The sequence below is a fragment of the Alligator sinensis genome, unplaced genomic scaffold (genome assembly GCF_000455745.1).
Source record: "Alligator sinensis unplaced genomic scaffold, ASM45574v1 scaffold448_1, whole genome shotgun sequence".
NCBI lineage: Eukaryota > Metazoa > Chordata > Crocodylia > Alligatoridae > Alligator > Alligator sinensis.
The window spans coordinates 721,776-744,472 of NW_005841870.1; the positions used below are offsets into that span (position 1 = coordinate 721,776).

Here is a 22,697-nt window from a genome sequence, read left to right on the forward strand (position 1 = left end):
CACTGATCATTTTTGCATACGGTCATTCATGTGAAGGATAAGTCTCACTAAAAAATGGAGGATCAAAGTAGTCAACTTTTGTTCCTAACTATCAAATATTTAAAAGTGCCCTAGAAACCAAATATTGGCAATTCTGTTTGTGTTCAAAGCTCAGATGGCAAATTGAAAGCTATTGTGGATAGCGCATCACAAGTACTCCACATTCATACACAATTGAAATACCCTAGGGTACGATTCTCAGATGAAATAGATGACATTTGTGGAAAAAAGCGAAACACAAATGGGGAAAGCAGTAATAAACAGAAGACTTTGAACACTATATTGTATGGAGGAGTATCTAATAAAGGACAGAGCCTGAAACAGTGCAAACAGCAGCCAAGTTACTAGAGGATATAGCAACAGAGGACAAGCTAGCAAACAAAAATCAATCAAGTGGACATGCTATTTAGATGCCAAACATTCACAGAAGAAGATAAAAGATGTTGGTTTACAGACAGCATTTCACAAATATTCAAATCCTTGAAGTCACTGAGCTACTTCAGACAGTGCTTAGGACAACTGGTTAAGCAAATGCTATCACCTTTTGTGCATAAGCTACTGCTCAATACAAGCTAACTTTATAAAGAGGTATTGATTACCCAAAGCACTCAGGCAAACCTCACTTTCTATGGGAAGTGCCAGAAGGTAATTAACTTCTATTTTACCCATTGTACCTCTTCCACAGCCACTGCTATCAAGTAATGCCTGACCACATCTTAGTGTGGGACTCTACTCCATGGACTTTGGGTCCAAAGAAAATTGCCATCAACAGAAGAACTGAGACAAGGCTGTAGAATAATTTTTTCACTTGCAAAGACAAGTTTTCCCCGGTGCAACAACCTTCCCAGGAACCACTCATAGTTCAGAGATCAGAGAAGTGAGAGGTTGGCAACTAGAAGGAAAGAAAAGGAAAAGAATCAGAGCTACTTCTGCTTAGCAACAGGAAACAAGCAGGGACATGTCTACGCGTGCATTAACGCACTTTAGTTAATGCACATTAAATCTGTGAGGTACTAAGAAAATGTGCATTAGCCTGTTTAATGCACAATAACTAAAGAGCTTGGGGTGCCTATATATGAGCAGTGAGGCTGCTCCGATGTGCTGTAATTCCAGGGCAGACTTGATTAATTGAGTCTGCTGGGTCGTGGCAATTACCACACTCCAGTAGCTTCCCGTGTCTCATGTATCAGTGTTCCTGTGCCTCAAAATGGCACCCCTCCAACTTCCCAAGCATGTGTATAAATGCCCATGGTTTTTAAGCAATGCTTAATGTGCATTAGCCTATTTTAAAGTGCATTAACAAAATAGCACATTTTTTATTGATGCTTTAATGCACATTAAATAAACTAATGTGCATTAAAGCACACATGTAGACATGTCCAGGGAGGCTGCTACTACCACTGATACGGACCCTGTAAGCTACACCTTTCTAGTGCAAGAATAAACAAGTGCTGGAACATCCCACTGAGGAGGAATCAACAGATTTTGGAGTCTTCAGGATGAGATAAGGTTATCTTTCTAGAAGACATGCTTGAATCCAGTTTATGAAATAAAATTTCTATGGCCTGCATGTATAAACATCAGGGGCAATCCTTTTTGGCCTTGGTTTATAGATCTATGAGCATAGTGCTCAGATCCCAGGCTGATAGATGCCTCACAAAGCTTTAAGACAGTCGCTTTTCATAGGCACTGAAATATAAATGACTATTTTAAAAACGTAAATATGCCAACTGTGATCAAAACATTTCATTGCAGTAGAGGCTTGCTGATCTTACATTAATGCTGGAGGGAAAATAGTGAAGTTGCTTTCAAAGAAAAACATCACTTTTTCATGTAAAGAATGATGTTAGGGTAACACTGAAGCTTGAACAAACAAGCTTTCAAAAGTCAGAAAGCCTAATCCCATCTCTTTAAAGCATATATTCCACTATGCACACAAGAATTAATTATTAACTTCAAGGGATGTGGACAGAGAGCTGCTGCTTTCTAGCAATTCCTGGTGTCAGAGCCAACTGGTGCGACACAGCATGAGGATGCTCTAAGTTATACCTGCAATGGAATTGAAGTATAGCATGCGTGCCTGAAAGCCACCAGGATTTACATCCTTCCCAAGTTGGACAAAGCATTGATATGGGCCTGGATTTAGTTTAGTCTAGGTTAATCTTTAACTTGTCTTTAAAGGCAAAGTTTGAAAGGAGTTGGTCCATTAGTTTTCAAGTTAAGTTTAAAAGGGATATTCAACTTGTCTTTGAACAAAAGGCTGAAAATATCTGCTATAAACTCCTAGGATCTTACAACATCCAAATGGTCACGGCCACAGTAGGACTGCCTACTTACTCCCAATACCCATTTATCCCCACCAAGAAGAAAGCATGAGCAGCAATGAAGTGCCATATAGAGCTAAGCTAGCACTAACTATGGGAGGCGATCCATGATAATGTGGCTATCCGGCTTCTGGTACCTGAGCTAACCAGGATCTCATTACATGGCACTGCATTCTGACACACAGAGCACATCTACATGAGGTGCTAAATGTGCAGTAGCCTAATAATATGGCACAGTGGTATGTTATGGTAGAAACAGTGCTAACACACTACTGAGCCATATTATTAGGCTACTGCGCAGTAGCATCACTAAAAAGGCATACACCGGTGCTACTGCGTGTTGATTTAGTACTTGGTTATACAAGCATCAAACTTAATGCACAGTACCTACAGCACATTAATGAACAGGTAGACATGCCCAGAGAAACCTTATGGGAGTGAACTGATGCTTGGTTTGGCAGAAGTTTATACCAAAGACTGTGCAAATCTTAAAAGTGGCTGTTTTAAGTCTATCCCTGTCCCCAATGGATATGTCTATACTCAACCCCAAATTCATGTGGTCTCAAACATGTTCTAGTTTTGCAGATATCTTTCATTGGAGGGGAAAAGTAGTAAGGGAACATGGGAAAGAATATTCCCATTTTCATGTTTTACCCAATGGGTAAATTGGGACTGACATCCACTTCTAGTCCCAGCCAAATTATTGCCACCTTTGATTGACTCTCAAATTGTTCTCATTCTATCTGCACAGAATCTTGATTTGCTCCAACATACCTGATCTTCTCTGCTTCCCCTCCCTTCCCCTCCAGGGTAAGTATAGACAGTCAAAGAGCCAGAGGCTGAATTGATTCAGTCTTCACAGATTAGTCTAACCTGCATAGGATTGAACCGATAAGCAAGTGAACAGACATTCACTTTTGATTTGAGAAATGCAGCCACATGCCTGAAGTGACTCTGGCCAGAAGCCTGAGCATGCCTCCCTGCGCAGCTGGAGCAGACAGCTTGGGCTAACTCTAGCTCACCCACACTGCGACCGGGGGGGAGGGAGGGTGCAAAGCATCCTGGGATGCTGGGAGTCTGTGAGTTAACTTGAATCTGGAGGGGATCCAAGACAGAAATTCAATAAATAGATTTAACATAAATCAGTTAAGTCTGATGCTACCCATCCAGGTTCATCTTAAACTGTTTTTAGTCATTTTGAAAGAAGTTTATGTGCACTGAACTTCTGTCATATCACAGAGTTGAACTGGTTTCCAATCATTTATACTGGTTTGTGTAATTTGTCCCTAGCCCCCATGACAGGAAAGTTTGTCTGTCCTCCTCATTTCACCCTTCTAGATGTCTCAGCCCACCCTGATTTCTGATTTTACCCATTTATTCCCTCCCTTTGTTCTCTGGTTCTTTCACTTCACATTAAAAACATCCACTCTCCTGTATCAGATGCTCACCCTGGATCTCACTTGCTGCTTCTACTATAGCCAAGCTGCCTTGTGCCTTGACCCATATTTATTGAATGTGCTGTCTACATTCAATTGCTCTGGAGTTCTTTTTTTTCCCAGTTCCATCCTAGACCCTCTTCAATTATAATTCTGCCCCCTGCACTCAACTGAAACCATTCCTGTGAAAGTCTGTAATAACTTCTTCCTAACCAGTGCTCAAAATCAGTATACACTCCTCCTCCTGCCATACCATCATGTTCTTCTTGAAATTTCTTCTTTTTGTGCATGATCCTCTCCCAATCTCAATGGGTTTCCTCTGGAGTTCCTCATCACCACCCTTTCGACCTTCTGCAGGGGCTTCCTCAAGGCTCTGTCTTTGGATCTCTTCTCTGCCAACACAAATTTGGCTGCCCTTTTTGGGTTGATGACTTACTGATTTATCCCTCTGTCCCACATCTATTTGTCTGTGTCCAAACTGAAGTCTCTGCCTATCTCCTTATCTCTTGATAGCTGCCAAGGGGTCACCTCAAGCTCAATATGGCTAAATCAGAGCTCTTAATTCCCCCACCTACAAAGTCTTCCTTTTTTTACGTCATCATGGACATCCTCCTCCTTGTCATTTATATCCACAATTTGGACATTATCGTAGGCTCTGGCCTTTCTAGGCCCTTACATCCAGGCTATGCCCCAGTCTTGTAGATTGTCTGCATAAAATGCAACTGACAGCCTTTCCTATCCATCCAGGCCCTTATCTTGCATCTCAATTACTGCAACATGTTGACTACTGAGGTCTCATCATTTCTTTGTGCTCTACCTCCGCTGTCTTGTACATTAAGCGCGCATCTACATGTGCATTTAAACGCAACTAAATTTAATGTATTAAGCTAATGTGCATTACGCAATTTTTAGCAGGTCTCTACATGTGCAGCGACTTGGGACTAAAGTTAGTCCCAAGTCCCTGCAGTCTTGTGGCTACTGTGGAGAGCACCAGCCTCCAGCCACATGACTGCCAGCACTTGGCAGTCATGGTGAAACCAAAGCCACCTGCCACCATGTGGCAGCCATCTGGGAAACTGACCCCTGGCCAGCCCCTTTCATGCCCAGAAGCCGCATGCCCAGTGCAGGGGCAGGACATGGCAGCTCCCTCCTTGCTCACCCTTCCTCCCTGCACCAGGCCTGCTCCAGCCCCTGCCACTGCCAGCAACACCCAGCACCCTGCTGCTTCAGCCTGGCCCCTGGCAGCAATGACCAGCTCCGTACTCCTGCTGGCCATGGTGCTGGCCCTGCTGGTCCCAGCAGGCTCCAACCTGCCCAGGCACCAGGACAGCCACACACCTGCCAGCTGGGGCCAGGGCACTAGCTGCAGGAGGCCCTGCCGGATCCCCTCCTCCTGTACTCCCCACTCCAGCCCACCTTCCCTGCTGCCCACATACCCCCTGCCCACCCGAAGCACCACTCTGAGGATACATACATGGGTGACGCAAAAAAACTTTATTACCCTCACAACACCCACCCCCATCCATCCCCCCTCCCCCCCTCAAACAGAACCCCCTCTCCCCTCCCTCTCCACCCATCAACAATAAAAAAAAACAACATTTATAAGGGTAAAACAATATTTTGGGTCTTCAAGCCCAGTGTGGAGGGCTTGGGGCGGGGGGGGGAGGGTCTAGGGGGCCTGAGCTCATTCTGGTGCCCTAGTGGCAGGGGGGGGCCCGCGGGGCGAAAAAACCTAGTAGAAGGGCAGACCCAACACTAAAGTTAGTGCTGGGTCACGTCTACATGTGCATTAATGCACATTAACTAATCACTTGCAGGTATCAAATTTAGGCATGATTAGCCTAAGTTAATGTGCATTAAGGGCATGCACATGTAGACGCATGCCCGTAATGTGCATTAACAAGTCTCTTGTAGATGCGCTCAGACTGTCAGAACAAATACAGATCCTGCCTCAGAAAGCTGCATGTACAGCATTTAGCACAATGGGATCTTGGTCCAGGACTGAAGCTCCTGTACTAGACTTTTTTTTGAAAGAGGCAGAGCCTCACCTTCTTTCCTTTCCCTTTTCTCTACTGTTAATAACTGCCTCCTCTGTAAAATTGCTCCAGCATCTGATTTCCTGTGCCAAAGCAGAGAAGCATCCCTAGTAAGATTTTTGCCTAGAATACCAATGTCCTCATGTTGTGAATAAGTATCTGACAATGTAGTTCTTCAAGTGTTATTATTTCACTATGGTGTGGCTTAGGGAAAGCGTGGCAGCAGAACAGACCCTGGGACTGGGTGTGGGCTTAGAAACAGCAATACACTGGTTCACATTTTAAAATTTATATTCCCTTCCCATAAAAGCTAGGAATGTGACATTCATGTTCTGCAGAAATTGTTTTCTCTGGTCCTCTGCTCACCCAAGGAAGCTTCCCTCCTACTGAACTGGCAAGTGGATTATATTTTTTTAAAACCCTGTTTTAATTAAATGTTTGCGATGCACTTCTGTGTTTGTTGATCTCAAATGCCAAATAATACTGGATGGCTAAAGGGGAAAAGGGTAGTGCGTGAAAACATTCTTTAAATGGGACCAAGATGAAGCTAGCCAGACTTGGTAACCTTTCTGTCTGACAGACAGAATTGGAGAATACTTTCAATGATATAAAACTAGATCTATGGCATTCCATCTCCCTTTTTTTTTTTTAAACCTATGAAGCTAGGGGTGCACCAATAAAGATTTTTGGTGCCGATACTGACAGCCGATATTTAAGGAGGCATATCAGCCGATACTGATTCAATTTCTGATACAGCTGCCTCCAGCTGGTAAATCCAGTGGGGTGGAAGGGGAGGGGAGAGGGAAGGGGTGTGGGGCAGGCAGATCAATGTCCCCCGCAGTGAGAAAGGGGGCAGACACAGGCACTGCCCAGGGAGGGGTGGGGGGAGCAGAGCCATGGTTCATAAGGGGAGAAGAGCCGGGGCTGTGCTGGGTGGCTGGCGGCAGCAGCACTGGGAGCGGAGCAACGGCAAAATCTGGGGAGGATGCAGCATCCTCCCAGTGCCGGCGACGCCCACTCCCAGCCCAGTCCGCACCGAGAAGAGCCCCACGCAGCTCTGGTTGCAGCCTGCCCCACACAGATCCAGGGGGCAACCGCCTCCCCGTGCTCTCCCAGGAACAAGCAGCGGTGGAAGCCACACCTCCACAAGCCACGGCTCCGGCCCCACAGTCTGCCCCACCTAGGCAGTGCCTGCCCCTGTGTTCCCCCCCTGCTTACACCACACCAGACTTACCAGCTGGGGGCAGCTCTCTGCGCTGCCGGCTCTGCTCCTTGCTGCTTGAGTGTTGCACTGTGGCTGCGTGCAGCATGGGCCAAATTATTGGCCCCAGTTTTCTTTATATCAGTACCAATCCAATAATAGGACCGATGTATCAGTGTATCTCTATATGAAACTAACAAGGCACCATTTAAAAAAAAAAAAAAAAGAACTAACCTCTACACAGAACTTAAACATGATGGAAAGCCAACTGTTTTTCTAACAGTGTGATTTAACAAACAGACAGATGGTTAACTCTCCTGCACCTCTGACCTTGAGAAACAAAACTCACCACAGGCTTATTTTTCTCCTTCTTCCAAAGCAGAACTGGTAAATCAATTAAGGCTTAACAAGAGACTGAATGAGTTTATATGCTGTATTGTGTGATGATAGCAAAATAAGTTTATCATTGTGCCTTGCCAATTTCCCCTAGTATTGATGTTTTCTGAGCTCTGGAAATGATTCCTAATTTTTTAAAATTACAGAAAGACGGAAGGAAAGATTGTAATTACCCAAACTGGAATCAAGACTGAACAGCAGCATTTAATACAAAACAGGCCTTTTACATTGTAGTGGAAAAGAAAAGTTATACCAACAAGTGAGAGATTCTGCAAGAATCCAAGTAGTGTCAAGACAACGTGGTCTAATACAGTGATTCTCAACCAGGGTGCCCTGACACCTTGGGGTGCCTTGAGAAGCTTTTGAGAATGCTGTGGTGTACCACACGTCACCGGTAGGTGTACTCACATGATTCATAGGATAAACCAAGACTTTTCAAACAGGAATCCATGGTGTTAAAAACATCCTGCCCTGTTGTGGTCTTCTTGACTTCTTTGCAACAGAAGAATTGCTTTATTACTTTTTTGTTGTTTAAAAAATGAGTGAAAGCTAAGACCTTGCATTTTCTGAGGGGTGCCTTGCGTCTAATGAGAGGTGCCTTGCACCTAAAAAGATTGAGAACCACTGATCTAATAAATAACAAATGACTACATCTCCGCCCCTCTTTCCCCATCTGCAAAAATGGGAATATGAAGTGTTTGCCTATATTGTAGCTAGCGTTTATCCAAATAAATTAGGAGAGCCAAAAACTCTATTCCCTTTCCTCCCCACGTACTTACTGGCCAATTCTGGCTGGCATTTATACTCAGTCATTTCCTGTGACTGGAATGGCAAAAAGAAAGATAAAGCCTGAAGCATCCTACCAGGAGAAAAAGCTTCCCTAGTCTCTGTTAGGAATTTTCAGGAAGTTCCACCAAGAAGCATGTGGCTGTGTCAGGATTGCTAGAGAGACCTATTACTTGTTTAAACTTGTGCAGATGTTTTAAGCAAGATACCCCAGGACATTTTGAGAGGGAGAGGAATCAAGGGAGAGGGAAATCAAAGAAACATGTGGAATTTTGATTTAAAGAGCCAGACTTACACAGCAAAATCCCTACGTTAAAGAAGAAAACCCTTCTAAATTACTGGTTGGGTAAACTGCAATTAAGATATTACAGTCTTGGTTTGAAAAACAAATCTGTGGCAGTAAATATAGAGGAAAATGTAGTGGGGAGGCAGCTCACTGGCTCAACTTGTAGGTCAGATAATAGAACCCAGCTCAAAAGTCAGCCTTGGAGCTCTTACTACAAGTTTATTTAGTTGGTCCAATAATAAAAGAGATCAGATTTATGCAAAGAACCTTGTCTGCTACAAGTCTAGCATTCCTAAAGGGAGACAAATCCATTCTGCAGTATAATAGTTGGAATAATTGGAAACTATAATAGTGCTGCTAATCATTCACACTTCCTTAGTGCTTTCTACCAGAAGTTCTCCAAGCACTTTGCAAATGTTAATTATCCTCAACAGCAGCAAGAGAGTCAATGCTGAGAGGGGTTAGCTAGTGCAGTGTTTCTCAACCTTTTTAGACTCAAGGCACCCTTTGTTAGATTTAAAATGTCCTTGAAGAAAGCCAGTTTTTAGCTTTCGCTTGTTTTTCTGACTACAGAAAAATAATACACCAATTCTTCAGTTGCAAAGAACTTGGAACACAACAGGTCGACATGTTTTTTAACGCTGAATTCCTATTTGATCTCTTTGGGTTTATCTTATGAATCATGCTTGCACACATAACAGTACCAACAATTTGTAGCACGTTGCAGCACACTTGAAAGGATCTCAAGGCACCCTATGGTGCTATGGCACCCTGGTTGAGAATCACTGAGCTAGTATGTATATGCACCAGTGTTCAGTACTAGATCCACCCCATATGACTTATCTGTGTTAAGTATCGCTTAGGTTTCCTTCTTTTACTCATGGTGGTAGAACTTTACTTTTGGAGTAGAAAGATCTGCACTGGATGGTTTACATCGCTATAAAGCAAGTTTGGTGTGCAACATGGAAATAGCCACAACATTGGAGATGGCTGCAAATGTTACTTTATTATAATAATGACATTCAAATGGAGGGACTAGATTTTTAAAAAGTGAGATGCTTAAAAGTGACAAGAGAACTTAACCAAGCACACACTCTCCTTCTCTATCAAAACATGACTTTTACTGATACAAAAAGAAATCAGATTGATAGCACGCTTGCAGCAACTGTGTATGGCCACTGAATGTTTGCAAAGAGTATGCCTTTTGCCCAGTAGAACTTATGAAAGCAGTTTTAGATTTTTTTAAACATACAAGATGAAAAATAAATACAGTAAGGGAAGGCAATCAATTTTTATAAGCCTTAAACTAAACCTTTTTTGAGTTCTGGGCCACTGTAGAAATCTATTTATTTAAATACAAAAGAAGTTCACCCTTCCTTGATTCAAAACCCCACAGGTCTATGAGAGAGAGAGGAGCGGAGGGAAGAAAGTCACAATAGCTAAAAACTGGGGTTTTGCTGAGGAAATTGAGGCAGACCTGTGATTCAAAGTGGAAGTTTGTTGCCAAGCATGGACTTAATTGCCAATGGCAGAATTGAGTTATTCTAGCATACGATAGATATAGTGCTGAGCCAGTACTGTAACGTATAGGAACGTGTTGTGAGCCACAAGTACACTCCATGAATCAATTTGGTGGCAAGGCTGTTGTCCAAACATCAAGCTATAAAAAGCGGAGTATTTGTAGCAAGTAAATACTGAATACAGGTATTTTCACCAAAATCCAATTCAAAGGCCTGCTCTTCCATTCAGGGGAGAATCAAACAGCTCAAATTTTCAATATTCAATATTAGCAATAATATTGAGCCACAGGCCAAGAATTATTCACAAAAATTATTCCATGAAAAAGCTTCAAACTGATTTGAGAAAGCTGACAGAAAATGACTGCAAACCTTCCTAGGCTAACCAATTCTTTTGTTAGGCTTCTGCAAGCTGAATTACATTCACATTACTAAAATATGTTTAGTACTAAATTCTGCCCTAAATTAAATGGCCAAAGTTCCTGCAGAAATTACTGTATTGGGGTGAGGAAGGGATTTAGTCTCTTGGTTTTACTAGATTTCATTCTACATTCACTAACATGTGTAAGCTGCTTTTTAGAGTGTACACAGGAGGATGTATGATCACCCGTTAATTATCAAGCAACAGGCTTTTGTTTTGTTTTGATCCTGGCAGTTTTACAGGGTGTGTGTGGAGATGGGTGAAGAGGGGGAATACTCTTATTTAGATCAATTATCTCTTTATTTGAAGCTCAGTGAAAGCCTCTTTTTGATACATTAAATAAATTACTGTTTTACTCTTTCACAGAACAGCAGGCAGTCACCAAACAAATGTTTTGGCTTTTACAAGGCCTTTGTGAATGTGCTGAAGGGGTAAATGAAAACGTTGAATAAAAGCCTACTGTTTTTCTAAAAAAGATACCCCCTCACCCCCCATTTGAGATGAATATTAGTGTTCCTGAATGTTCATGGCTACTCCTTTCTAACAGCCCTCTCATCTGATCATTTCTGCATGAAAATGGCAATGAATCAAATCACGGAAAGCAAAACGGTTAAAGTTCTTGTAATCTGGATGCAAGTCAAGCATGACAGTCAATTTCCTTATGGTGCAATCCTGTGAAGTATGGGGGTACGTCCTTCACTCCTGTTGACTTTGTCCGTTTAAAATAATACATTAATGGAGAAGGGGTAGGGTATTCAAACCAATTACAGCTCACTATCTGAAATCCCTGGCATGTCTGCAATGTTTCCCTCTGGATAGCTTTGTAAACTTCATTTTTGCTATAGCTATTATCCTTCAGTAGGAAGCAGCATGTAGGACAGGCAGAGTTCCCCTTAGGGACCAAATACAATGCTCTATTTCCAGCAACCTTCCAAATATCTTGAGCATGGAAACTTTCAAGAGACACAACATAAACCTACCTATGACAGAGAAAGCTGGTGCTATAAAGTCTGTGCATTAGAAGTATGACTACGTTTCTTCCATCTCCTTGAATCATATAAAACAAAAATTCCTCCTTTTTAGCTAACTAAAAGAAAAAAATGCTTTTGTAGCGAGCTACTCAAGTAATGTAGAGCAGGGATCGGCATGGGAGGATCCAGGATTTTATGAAGGGGGCACTGGAACAGCAACCAGCAGCACTACAGGAGAGGCAGCAGCCCCATTCCACCTCCCACCCCCACCACGATGAGAGGACCATACCAAGGGAGAAGCAGCTGCAGACTTTAAGTCCCCGAATCACATAATAAGCTCCTACCACCCTCATTCTCAGCTCCCCCTCCATGCTCAACAGCACTTCCCCTCCCCCATCCACTTCTGCCCAGCTCCCCTGTGCAGCCCTGGGAGCAGGAGGAGCTCCAGAGTCACTCCTGCCCTCCCCCTCACTGTGCAGCCCAGCTCAAGTAGAGCTAGGCTCAGCTGAGGACAGCAACAGTGGTGACAACAGGCAGGATCCTCCTCCCTGTGCCTGCTCCCAGGCTGGAAGGGAACAACTGAGGGGATTGGGCAGGAAGAAGGAACCCATCCCTCACCACCACTGCATCTAGGGACAGCTTCAGCAGTGGGTGGGAGAAGAGAAAATGAGAAGAGAGGGGCTGCTGAGAAAAAAGTGGAAGAGAACGTAACAAGGATGGGGGAACATGGAATTCTTACCTGATTTGGGGACTTAAAAAAAGTTCCCAGATGCTACTCCACAGCATGGGAAGAGAGTGACTACGCCACAGTATCCCTTTGGATTCAACCCTGGGGGGTCAGCAACCTTTTCTAACAGTGGGCCAGTCTTTTCCACCCAGCCACATCTGCAGGCTTCCAATCCCTTGTTGCCACTTCAGCCATCCCTGCTCTGTGCAGAAGGCTGCTCTCTTGTCCCCTAAGGAAGTTTCCCCTGAAAAATGAGCAGGGACAGAGGGGCAACAGGGGGCTAGTAGACTGTTAGTTAAAAGAATGGGTCTAAAAGCTAGGCAGTAGCAGGGGATTAGCATGTCATGAATAAAATGCAGAACAGATCAGACCTTCTGGCCTGTGGGCTGTAGGTTACTGATGCCTCATCTAGACTGAGGGATATAGGCTGGAGATTTCAAAAAATGCCCAGCACTCACCCTAGAGGCTGGATCCTTGTCTGCTTCCTCTTCCCCTCACAAAAAAATGCAGTGCGCACACGTTGGTGCACACATCTTCAGCACTAGAAAAAGTCAGATTTATAAAATAAAATCTGGAGAATACGGCGGTATTGCAGATGCTGCAAATGAAGAGATCCAGCCCTCAATGCTATATGAATAGACCACATAAGAGGCATTGCTGCTCAGATTCATGTGCTGTCTTCATCTTCTAGTGCCCAATGTTGTTTTGATGGGGCTGTCATGGAAGAATCTACTGATGTCTTTCACATAATGCCGTCTGGATGCTGCCCCTCAATTCTAGGACACAGCTACAGCTTAAACCAGCTTGTATGTGCAGTGTTATGTTTGGAAATAAATGATCCCATGAAAGGACAAGAGTTCTGGTACCTAGATGCTGAGATACACTTGTGATGTATACATGGCTGTTCTTCATTGCTATGTTTTGACCTTTTTCAAATGAGTTTAGGGGACTGGCAGCCAGATGGATATTATAACTCTAGAGACATAAAACCTCCTGTTAAACCACGGAACAGACATTGCATTGGCAAGGCATTGCAAACTTTCTTGAAGGCACTATAAACAACACTCAAATCTGTTGTGGAGTTACCATCTGCATGGGTCAGAGGCCTGGTTCAGTCCCCACAGCTCATTTAATCTTGTGGCCACTGTGGAGGCTGCAAATAAAGGTGCCTTTTAACATATGTGCCTGTTTGCTAGGATCTGGCCTGAGACCAGTGTAGAACCTACCTGACAGATGAAGCCAGTAGACGAACACTGCCGGACCCACAAGCTGAATTTCCGCTTTTTCCTTTTGCGTAGCTCTCTCTCTGTGCATGTGGCAATGAAGATTGGGTCTTCATCAATCAGTGGCTCATGAAGTACCTGTGAGCAAAATGGGTACATTACTTTTGTAAGGAACTGTGCTGCATATGCTTCTGAATTAATATAGTTTCAAAGTTGGTAGAGTATAGTTCATAGTTTCATATGATCTGTGTTGTGATTGCATTTGCCACTCTACATGAGAAAATGCTACTTCGTAGTCCTTCCCTCTAGCTCAAGTCAAAACACACACAAAGGGGCCAAAGGGAATGATCTAGTGAGCAACCTGAGGATCGAAGGGAAACTGGGTGACAGCGACCACTAGATGATTGTTTTCCCCGTCCACCGTATGTCAGGGAAATTGACCAGTAAAGTAGAAATCCTTGATTTTGGGAAAGCCGACTTCCATAAGCTTAGGGGACTGGTTGGTGAGGCCCTGTGGGACCATGGTCCAATGAGGACAGGGGTAGAAGAAGAGTGGGTGTTCCTCAAGGAAACAATCCTAAAAGCTCAAAGGAAGTCCATTCCCATTCGTAAAAAAGGCAGCAAAATGGCTGGGAGACCCCCTTGGCTCAACAGAGGAGTCATAGACCTCCTGAAATTAAAAAAAGAAGCCTAGGAAGGATTGAAGTCAGGAATAACTACCAAAGAGAAGTACTTAGCAAAAGCACAAACTGAATACAGATTGGCAACCAGAATCAAGGACAACAAAAAGTCCTTCTTTAGATATGTAGGAAGTCAGAGAAAAAAAAATAAGGGAACCATAGGGCCCCTAATTAATAAAATGGGATGACTGTTGCTTGACAGGATACAGGATGATCATGGTGGGGGTGACCACACCCCCATAGTTGGCATAGATCTTGCAGGGGAGCACCTACAAAGGCTAAATATCTACAAGCCAGCAGGACCAGATGAACTATACCCAAGGGGGCTAAAAAAACTAGCCAATGTCATCATGCACCCGATGGCAAAGTTATTTGAAGATTTGTGGCACTTGGGAAAGATCCCAGAAGATTGGAAGAAGGCCAGTGTGGTACCTAGCTTTAAGAAAGGGAGAAAGGAGGACCCAGGAAATTGCAGGTCAGTCAGTTTGACCTCAATCCCTGGTAAAATCCTGGAGAAAATTATCAAAGAATCCATTACAGACAGGCTAGCAGAAGGCAGTATTCTGAAGGATAGCCAACATGGCTCCATTATGGGCAGGTCATGCCAAACCAACCTCATTTCCTTCTATGATCAGGTTACTCACCACCTGGATGGGGGAAATTATATTGATGTTATATACCTGGACTTCAAAAAGGCCTTTCACCTGGTCTCCCATGAAGTCCTCATGAAAAAATTGGAAAAATGTGGCCTTGACTACTTTACGGCCTAGTGGCTACGTAACTGCTTCATGGTAGGACCCAGAGAGTATTGATTGATGGAACTGAGTCATCATGGCGGAGGGTGACCAGTGGTGTCCCTCAGGGTTCAGCACTCAGACCAGCGCTTTTTAACATGTTGATAAATTATTTGGATTCGGGTAATAAAAGCGAACTAGCAAAGTTTGCTGACAACACCAAACTATGGGGGAGCATGGTCATGCTTGAAGGCAGGCTGGCAATCCAGGCTGACCTGGACATACTCACGAGGTGGGCGGACCTCAACCTGATGTTGTTTAATATGGAGAAATGCAAAATGTTCCATCTGGGGAGAAATAATCCACAACACTTACAGGCTCGGCAGTGCTACACTTGCTAGCACCACATCTAAACGAAACCTGGGTGTCCCGATAGACAATGAACATGAGCCACCAATGCAGTGCCATAGCTGACAGAGCTAATCAAACACTGGAATGCATCTACCGAAGAATCTTGAGCAAGGCCAAGGATGTCATCCTCCCGCTCTACTTGGCCTTGATGAGACTGCAGCTGGAGTTCTGCGTTCAGGTCTGGGCACTGCACTTCAGGAAGGGTGTGGAGTAGTTTGAGAGAGTCCAAAGGAGGGCCATGCGCATGATTAGAGACCTTGAGACCAGGTCATATGAGGAGAGGCTGAAAGACTTGGGACTGTTCAGCCTGGAGAAGAGAAGACTCAGTGGGGACTTGGTGGCAGCCTATAAGTATATCAAAGGATCAGGGCCAGGAGAGAACAAGAAATAATGGGCACAAGCTGATTGAGGATCGCTTCAGGCTAGACATAAGGAAAAACTTTACAAGTCAAGTACCGAGGGCTTAGAATAGGCTCCCCATGGAGGTGGTACAGTCACCCACCCTGGTGATCTTTAAAAAGCATCTTGACACCCATCTTGCTGGGGGTCATTTGATTCTAACAGTCTTTCCTGCCCAAGTGGAGGGGGACTGGGCCTGATGATCTGTAAGGTCCCTTCCAGCCCCTAGCATCTATGAAACTATGAAACAAATGTTGATAACTACACTAAAAGTGTAGTGTGAAAGTACTAAGGCACAATGTGCTTAGGGAATGTGTTTCTCATTCTAGTCACCTGAGAGTCAGTTCAGAACCATAAGTGGCCCTACTACAAACAAACAAACAAACAAACATCCTTCACCCCCTTCTGGGGCTTCAGATGTTTCCAAAATCTTTGGCAGGCATCCTACTTGCAGGCCCAAGCCCGGAGACTTGGGGTTTGGATGTCCCCAAGTTTTGCTTGCCCTCAGCCATAAGGCCCCAAGGTCAAGCCAGGGAGGAGTCTCATTTCCATAAAGGGGACTTAAAGGCAAGACCTTCCCAGTCCAGCAGCAAAGTGAGAGGTTTACTATACATTACCTTGGAAGATACTATCCCCATGCCAGGAGAGCGGCTCTCCCTGGTGCGGCTAGAAAGACCACCTCTGTGGTCACAGTGTTTCCCTTGCCGAGTAAGCACAGACTACGCTTGATCTGGGCCAAAACAGCTGCACAGATCGTTTATTATGGGATGGCAAACAGCTAATCCTAGTTACCAAATACAAGTGTCTGTCTGCTTTAGCAATCATTTTTTAAATGATGGCGACTCTATCGCTGCCCTACTATCTCTTACTATTTTTTCCAGTCAAGTCACTCTTACTTCTGGTCTCATCACATGGGCTTCCTTGCCCATCCATTTCTTCTTACTGTTTACATTGGCCTTCTTTGATCTGTTTGTTCTGTATTAAGGTTGAGTTCTCCAGAGCTTCCCAGTACAAAGGTATCCTTGTCATTATGGGTCTCAGGTGTTTCAAATGCAAACATGCCTAGTTGTGTACCTACCAAGTCAGGCAAACAGTTACACAGGGGTGGATCCAAAGTCCGCTGAAGTGGGTGCAAAGACATTTGTTGCTCTGAATGGATCCTGCATCTGCAGCTACTTAACTTGTGTTCCTAACTTACAGGCACCCAATGATGAAAGTCAGGGGAATTTCCTGCCATTTTGCTGCTGCACTGAGGATGGATGCTCTATGCACGTACAGAAGCATGTCACACCAGTGTTTAGAGCAGGAGTGGGCAAAATGCGACCCGGGGGCCAGATGTGGCCTGCCAGGACATTCTATCTGGCCCATGAGGCCCTTAAAAAATTTAGAAAATTAATATTAATCTGCCCTGGGCTGCTTGTCATGCGGCCGTCGATGGCTTGCTGAAACTCAGTAAGCGGCCCTCTGCCCAAAATAATTGCCTGCCCCTGGGTTAGAGTCACTCACAGGCAGCTGTTTGCCTCTCAGATGTGAGAAGGTGTTAAAACAGCAGTCCTTCGACTTGGAGCAGACGTACATGCCCTCTATATGGTGGTGGCTGCTGTACACTTTCATGTGTACACACTCCAGCTCTTAAGGCTTATGACACATTCACAGGACTATTCAAGCGTATGCATTTACACACAGCAATGTAGCTTCAGGTATACAAAATCTGCTTGTTACTGAAGCTGAGAGGGCCAGGATACCTCCTGCCTTGCTATGCCATCTGGACAGAACCCTCTTCCTCCTTTTAAAATTACAATTTAATTAAAAGTTTTGCATTTCTACAGCTCCTCACATTTGAATATCTCAAACCACTTCGCAAACATGTAATAAGCTTCAACTCTTCCCTGCTGCTTTCTGCTTTGTAGGGGTAGGGCAGCATACCCCAGCTACCTGAAAAGAGGGAGTTGCATAACTACCAGGAAGCTGCTCTACTCTCAGGATGCCCCTCTTTTTCCTTGTGAGACCCAGGTTGTGTTGCAGCTTGGTCACTATCTGCCTCCTCCCCAGTAAGGGAAAGCAGTGCATCCTGGCTACTTATAGGGCCAGGACTGCACCAACAATATCTGTAGAGCTCTACTATTTTTTCGTAAGTGTGTCCATCTCCCACTGTCAGCACATCCCTCTTCTGCATCAACATATCCACCTTCCTCCTTATATGTCTCCATTTCTCTGTCACCCTCAATCTTCCACCAGCGAGGCCTGCTCCTCCTCTCTGCATCCTGATCTTCCTGCTTCTACCAACAGCTAAATCCTAAATTCACATTGTACCCACCTCACCTCTGGAGACATTTGCCCTAACATTCTCCTCCTTCCATCCTCATGCTTCCACCTCTCCCATCTTCTGGTGCAACCCTTTCTAACTTCACGTTCAATCAATCCCCTGACTGTCTCTGGAGTGCCCAGGCCACTGATAGTGGATCCCAGATGTTCACAGGCCTGGTATTTCTCACTCCCTCTGGCTCCTGGCTCTCAGACCTGGATCATTTCATCTGACACTGCCTCTGCAGCTGCTCTCTTATGCTACCTCCAGTGGATCAGAGTCATGGAGAGAGCTGGGCTTCCCCCTTTCCATTCCTTTTCCTGCCTCCCCCTTCTCTCTTTTGAGCCACATGTGCATCTGACTTCTGTAGTGCCATTGTCTGCCACTCACCCACATCCTCTGCACTGTGCTCTCTGACTCCAACTCCTAGCTCCATCTCCTACCCTTCAGAATCTCTCAAAGGTATCCATTTTGGCTTCAGCTTTCCTGCTAGTGACCAGATGACCACTCAGTTGCAGGACTCCTCACACTTACTTCATCTGACCTGCCACCTGGGTTCAAGCCCTGACACTCCACACCTTCTTGATCTTTAGCAAGCACTGCCACCTTCGTGCCAAGTTTTCCCTCACTGTCTGACATGTGAGACATGTCAATGGCCCATAAGTGCCCACCCCTATGTCCTGGCATTCAGCCTACAATCCATCAACACTGACAGCTTGTCATCTGCTCTCAACCCTCGCCATTTGTAGTGTCTGGTTCTCTCCATGCATCTCTCCATCCTTCCATCTTTGCCCTCCCCACCACCCATATCACAGAGTCCATCCTGCCCATCCCCATCTGCTACTTACCTCCAACCCTGCTTTTGTTCTGTGGTACATCCCTCGTGGAAATTCTGCAACCATACTTACCTCCTCCGCTAAAAACTCACTCTCCCCTTTCAGTCCTACTATCCTCCTGGCTACACCACTCTAACTTTCAGACTCTGAGCACTGGAGAATCTCCCTGAAAATATCTGCCAAGCTATTATCTTCCTAAAAACCCTGTTAAGCCTACACAACTTTGAGAGTGACTGGGCAGTAGTCATAACACATAAGCCCTCTGTCACACCCATCAGTATTGCCTCATTGTTTCCTGGTGCTTCCTTCACCTTCCCTATCAGTCTATTGTTTCTGGTCTTATACTTGAATGCTCCCTGCACCAGAAAGCTAACAAATTCTGAGAGCTGTTTGCCCAGTGCATCTGCAAATTAAAGACAGGCTTTTCTTAAAAGCAAAAGAAGGTAGGGATTTGATTGTTTCTTTATTTTTCTGTTATTATACTTTAAAACTAGCTATTGCTTAATACTGTGAAGCATTTGTAACAAAGGAATGGAGGTGGGGGAGGAAGAAACATTCAAATCCAAACAGCTCAACAGTACTCCTGTGCTGCTCACAGCTAACACAAATACCTTGTTAACAAGTGGCCAAATAAGGGCTCATGCTTCTTGAGCATAAGCCCGAATCCTGTCCCTATTGTCAACAGGGAGGCCTGAGGCAGCAGGGAATGTGACATTGTGACAAATGCTGCAGGCCTGGGTAACTTGGGATTTAATACCATACATTTTTTTTAGAGCGCCCCTTCAGATGTCTTCCTGCCTTCAAGCTACACAGCATCATAGCCATTCCTAAAGTTACTAGCACCTAGGGGATACACAGAGGAAGCACCTATCCCAATGCTCAAGCCTCCAAATCCCTCTCTTTCCTTTTTCCAGATAAAAGTGGCAACCTATTTGCTGGGAAGCAATGGAAAGCTGTGAACATTCCTCTGTCCTTCAAAAAGAGTGCTCTACTACTCTTTGGTTAAAACAATAGCTGAAGCCAGAGGAGCTATTCAGCTACAAGTCACAGATCTCATAACTTTTGGGAAATGAGGATTTCCTTCTGTGTGTTGTATACTTGGTTCATCATTAGGGCTAGGGACAGAAGTTACACATGAACTGGTTTAAGTGATCAGAAACTGGTCTAAACCTGTAACAGAATAAAAGCTCAGTGTGCATAAACCAGTTTCAAAATGGCTGAAACTGATTTAAGATAAACCTGGTTGAATGTATTATCAGACTTAGCTGATTTAGTTCAAACCGGTTTATGAAACTTCAGTCCCAGACCCCTTCCTGGTTCAAGTTAAATCTCAGTCCCCCAGCATCCCAGCATGCTTTGCAGCCCTGAGCTGGGCTGTGTTGTGTGCTCCAGAGAGCAGGGCTGGCCCCACCCCTCTGCTCCCTAGCTGGAGTAGTGAGGGCTGGGTCACTGGCTTCACTGGCTGGCTCACTGTCATCCTCCCCACCCCCCGGTAAGCCACTGCTGGAATTTGGGTCCAGGAAGGGGGGTTAAACTTCCCTTCCCCCAAGTGCAGAGCTGCCTTGTCCTGATTACTTACTGCTGGCTGTGACTGTGGACTATGAATCCCAGAAGCATCTAGAAACAGGAAGAGGAAGTGATAAGCATCCCTGCAGAGTCCTGCTGCTATGATTCTGGACTGCAAATCCCAGAGATCTAAAGGACAGTGGGAAAAGGGAGCAAACACAGCCCATGCTGGCTATGTGCTAGAGAGCCGTGCTGTAGCACCCTCTGGCTTGAGCCACTGAAGGCATGTGGCTGCATTTCCTGAATCAAAAGTAAATGTCTGTTCATTTGCTTATTGGTTCAGTTTTTGCAGCTTAAACTAATCTGCAAAGACTAAATCAATTCAGCCTCAGGCTTTCTGACTGTCTGTGCTTAGCCTTGATGACTACCTTAGATTGCTACTTTTGCTTACTTCATTCTGAAATACTGGGATAGCTCTCACCTCAACCACATACTTTTTGTGAACTTCTTTTGCAAGAGGTTTCCATATCACAAGCGCTAAGGCACATAAAACCATCTAGTTCTCATTTTTAAGAGGATTCTTATCTGGATTTCAAGACAGAAACAGACCTTTAGCAAAAGCCAACCATAAACACAGGAGTTTAGAGGAGCTTACTGGTTTTCATTATAAATACGGATGCCCCTGGATGACAGCAGTAATCTGTCCCAGGACTTTTAGGTATGAGCTATTGCATTTTGAGTTAAAGAAAAAAAGCTTCCCAACACCCATGCTATATCAAATTATAATTTGTGTGTGAACTAGCCACAAATGAGGCTAACAAAGCACTACAGTTACCATATATGGCCCCTCCCCCCAGTTTGGGGATACTGCATCAAAATCTAGATTTAAAAAAATTACAGCTTGGGTACAATTTTCTGTTAAAAGTTTTCCAGTGAAATCAAAACTAGTGGACACTGACTACTTGGACTGCCTCTAAGGCAACAAACCATCCAGAAAAAAAAAAGTGTCAGAATGGTGGCTCCAATAGCCTCTGTGCACAGAACAGTTTCTCAAGGCTCCCAAGAATCCTTGATAAAAGCTAGCATTCAACAGAACAAATGCCATAACTACAGATCTGACAAATCCAACGGCCGATGAGAGTGAGCCTTTCCTAGTCATTTTTCTTCACAAATACTAATCTGATTGCACAGAAATTTTCCCCTGGGCCTTATGTTCTGGCACTATATTTGACATAGCATATTCCCTGCACTCTGAGAAATGTGTAGGGTTAGAGGTTTTCCCTGTTGCCTCAGGCAACTTGCAATGTCTCTTGAGATGCTGGAGAAAAACCCTATTGATTCCACTGAGAATGAGAGCACTTGGGATGTGTTAGGATCAGATCAGGAACGTCCTCCAGTAGGACACCTATTCTCCTAACAGCTGAACTATTTTTAGTGACAGAATTAAAAACTCTGTCTCCTCTAGTTATGTCTGATGCAGTGCTTTGATGTTTGGTGTTCAGCTTGATCCACCTCAAGGATGCTTTATAAAAATGCTAATGTGAAGCCTGAAAAGGGAGTACAGTTTGATTGTCCTTTAAAAACAGTCCCCCTGAAAAAACCACACACACACACGACCCAGAGGGATCCAGACATTTAGTCACTGTAAAGATAGCACAGATTATTTTAGCATGTTGGTTCAAGCCAAGTGTGGTAGGGGAGGGGGATATGTAACATACAATTCATATTGTACTCCAATAGGATTTGAACTTTTAAAGTGTCCCACGGGAGTCCAATCTTATGGGGGTTTACTTCAGATTATGTAAAACCTTCACCCCTAATCCAGCAACATCAACACAAATAAGGATTAGACCCACATCTATCCTAAGGAACACCCTAATTCTGACAGCCTTTCCTTGCCATTTTGCTCTTGCAGAAGTGTCACCAGAATTTTTTTCCACAACCTGATGAGAAGGTGCTTCCCTTGTTCCTCCTACCTCAAATCTACTTAAATTTGGACTGCGAGTGACTGTACTGTCCTAAATTTTATACCCATACTGATTTGCTGGCTTTCTCCTCCTCCTCTTCCACAAAGTAGGCAAGTCTCAATTTACTACTATGCTCTACCCATTTTTAGCTGCACATCCATAGAAGCTTTGCCATAGCAGATCAGGTCTATCTAGTCTAGTATTGTCTCTAGTCATGGCTCACTTTTCAGAGGAGTGCCCTTTATTTTTTCTAATATACCAGGGTGTGTAGTTATATAGCAAGGGTTGGGCAGATAAGAAAGGCTGTCCTTTGCTGATCTCTGTATTAGATCAGCTTACAACCTGAAAGTATGAACACGGTCAAAAAGTATACAGAGGAAAAATTCAGATTGCATGTGTTTTGCTGCCCTTCCCATTTCAGATTTTTGAAAGAGGTAAGTATCTTCCCACAGAATTGGTGCTATTTTAACATTCTGTGCAATGGGTGGAGGTGCAA

General features: G+C 44.3%; 1 protein-coding gene across 1 annotated transcript in view; it reads right to left on the reverse strand.

The window, feature by feature from the left end:
* PGBD5 (piggyBac transposable element derived 5) overlaps positions 1–22,697 on the reverse strand; it is a 73,924-nt gene that overhangs the window by 26,367 nt on the left and 24,860 nt on the right. Inside the window, exon 3 of the mRNA XM_006016974.2 lies at positions 13,367–13,501. Coding sequence (XP_006017036.2) covers positions 13,367–13,501 — 135 coding nt within the window. The remainder of the gene's footprint in view (positions 1–13,366; positions 13,502–22,697) is intronic.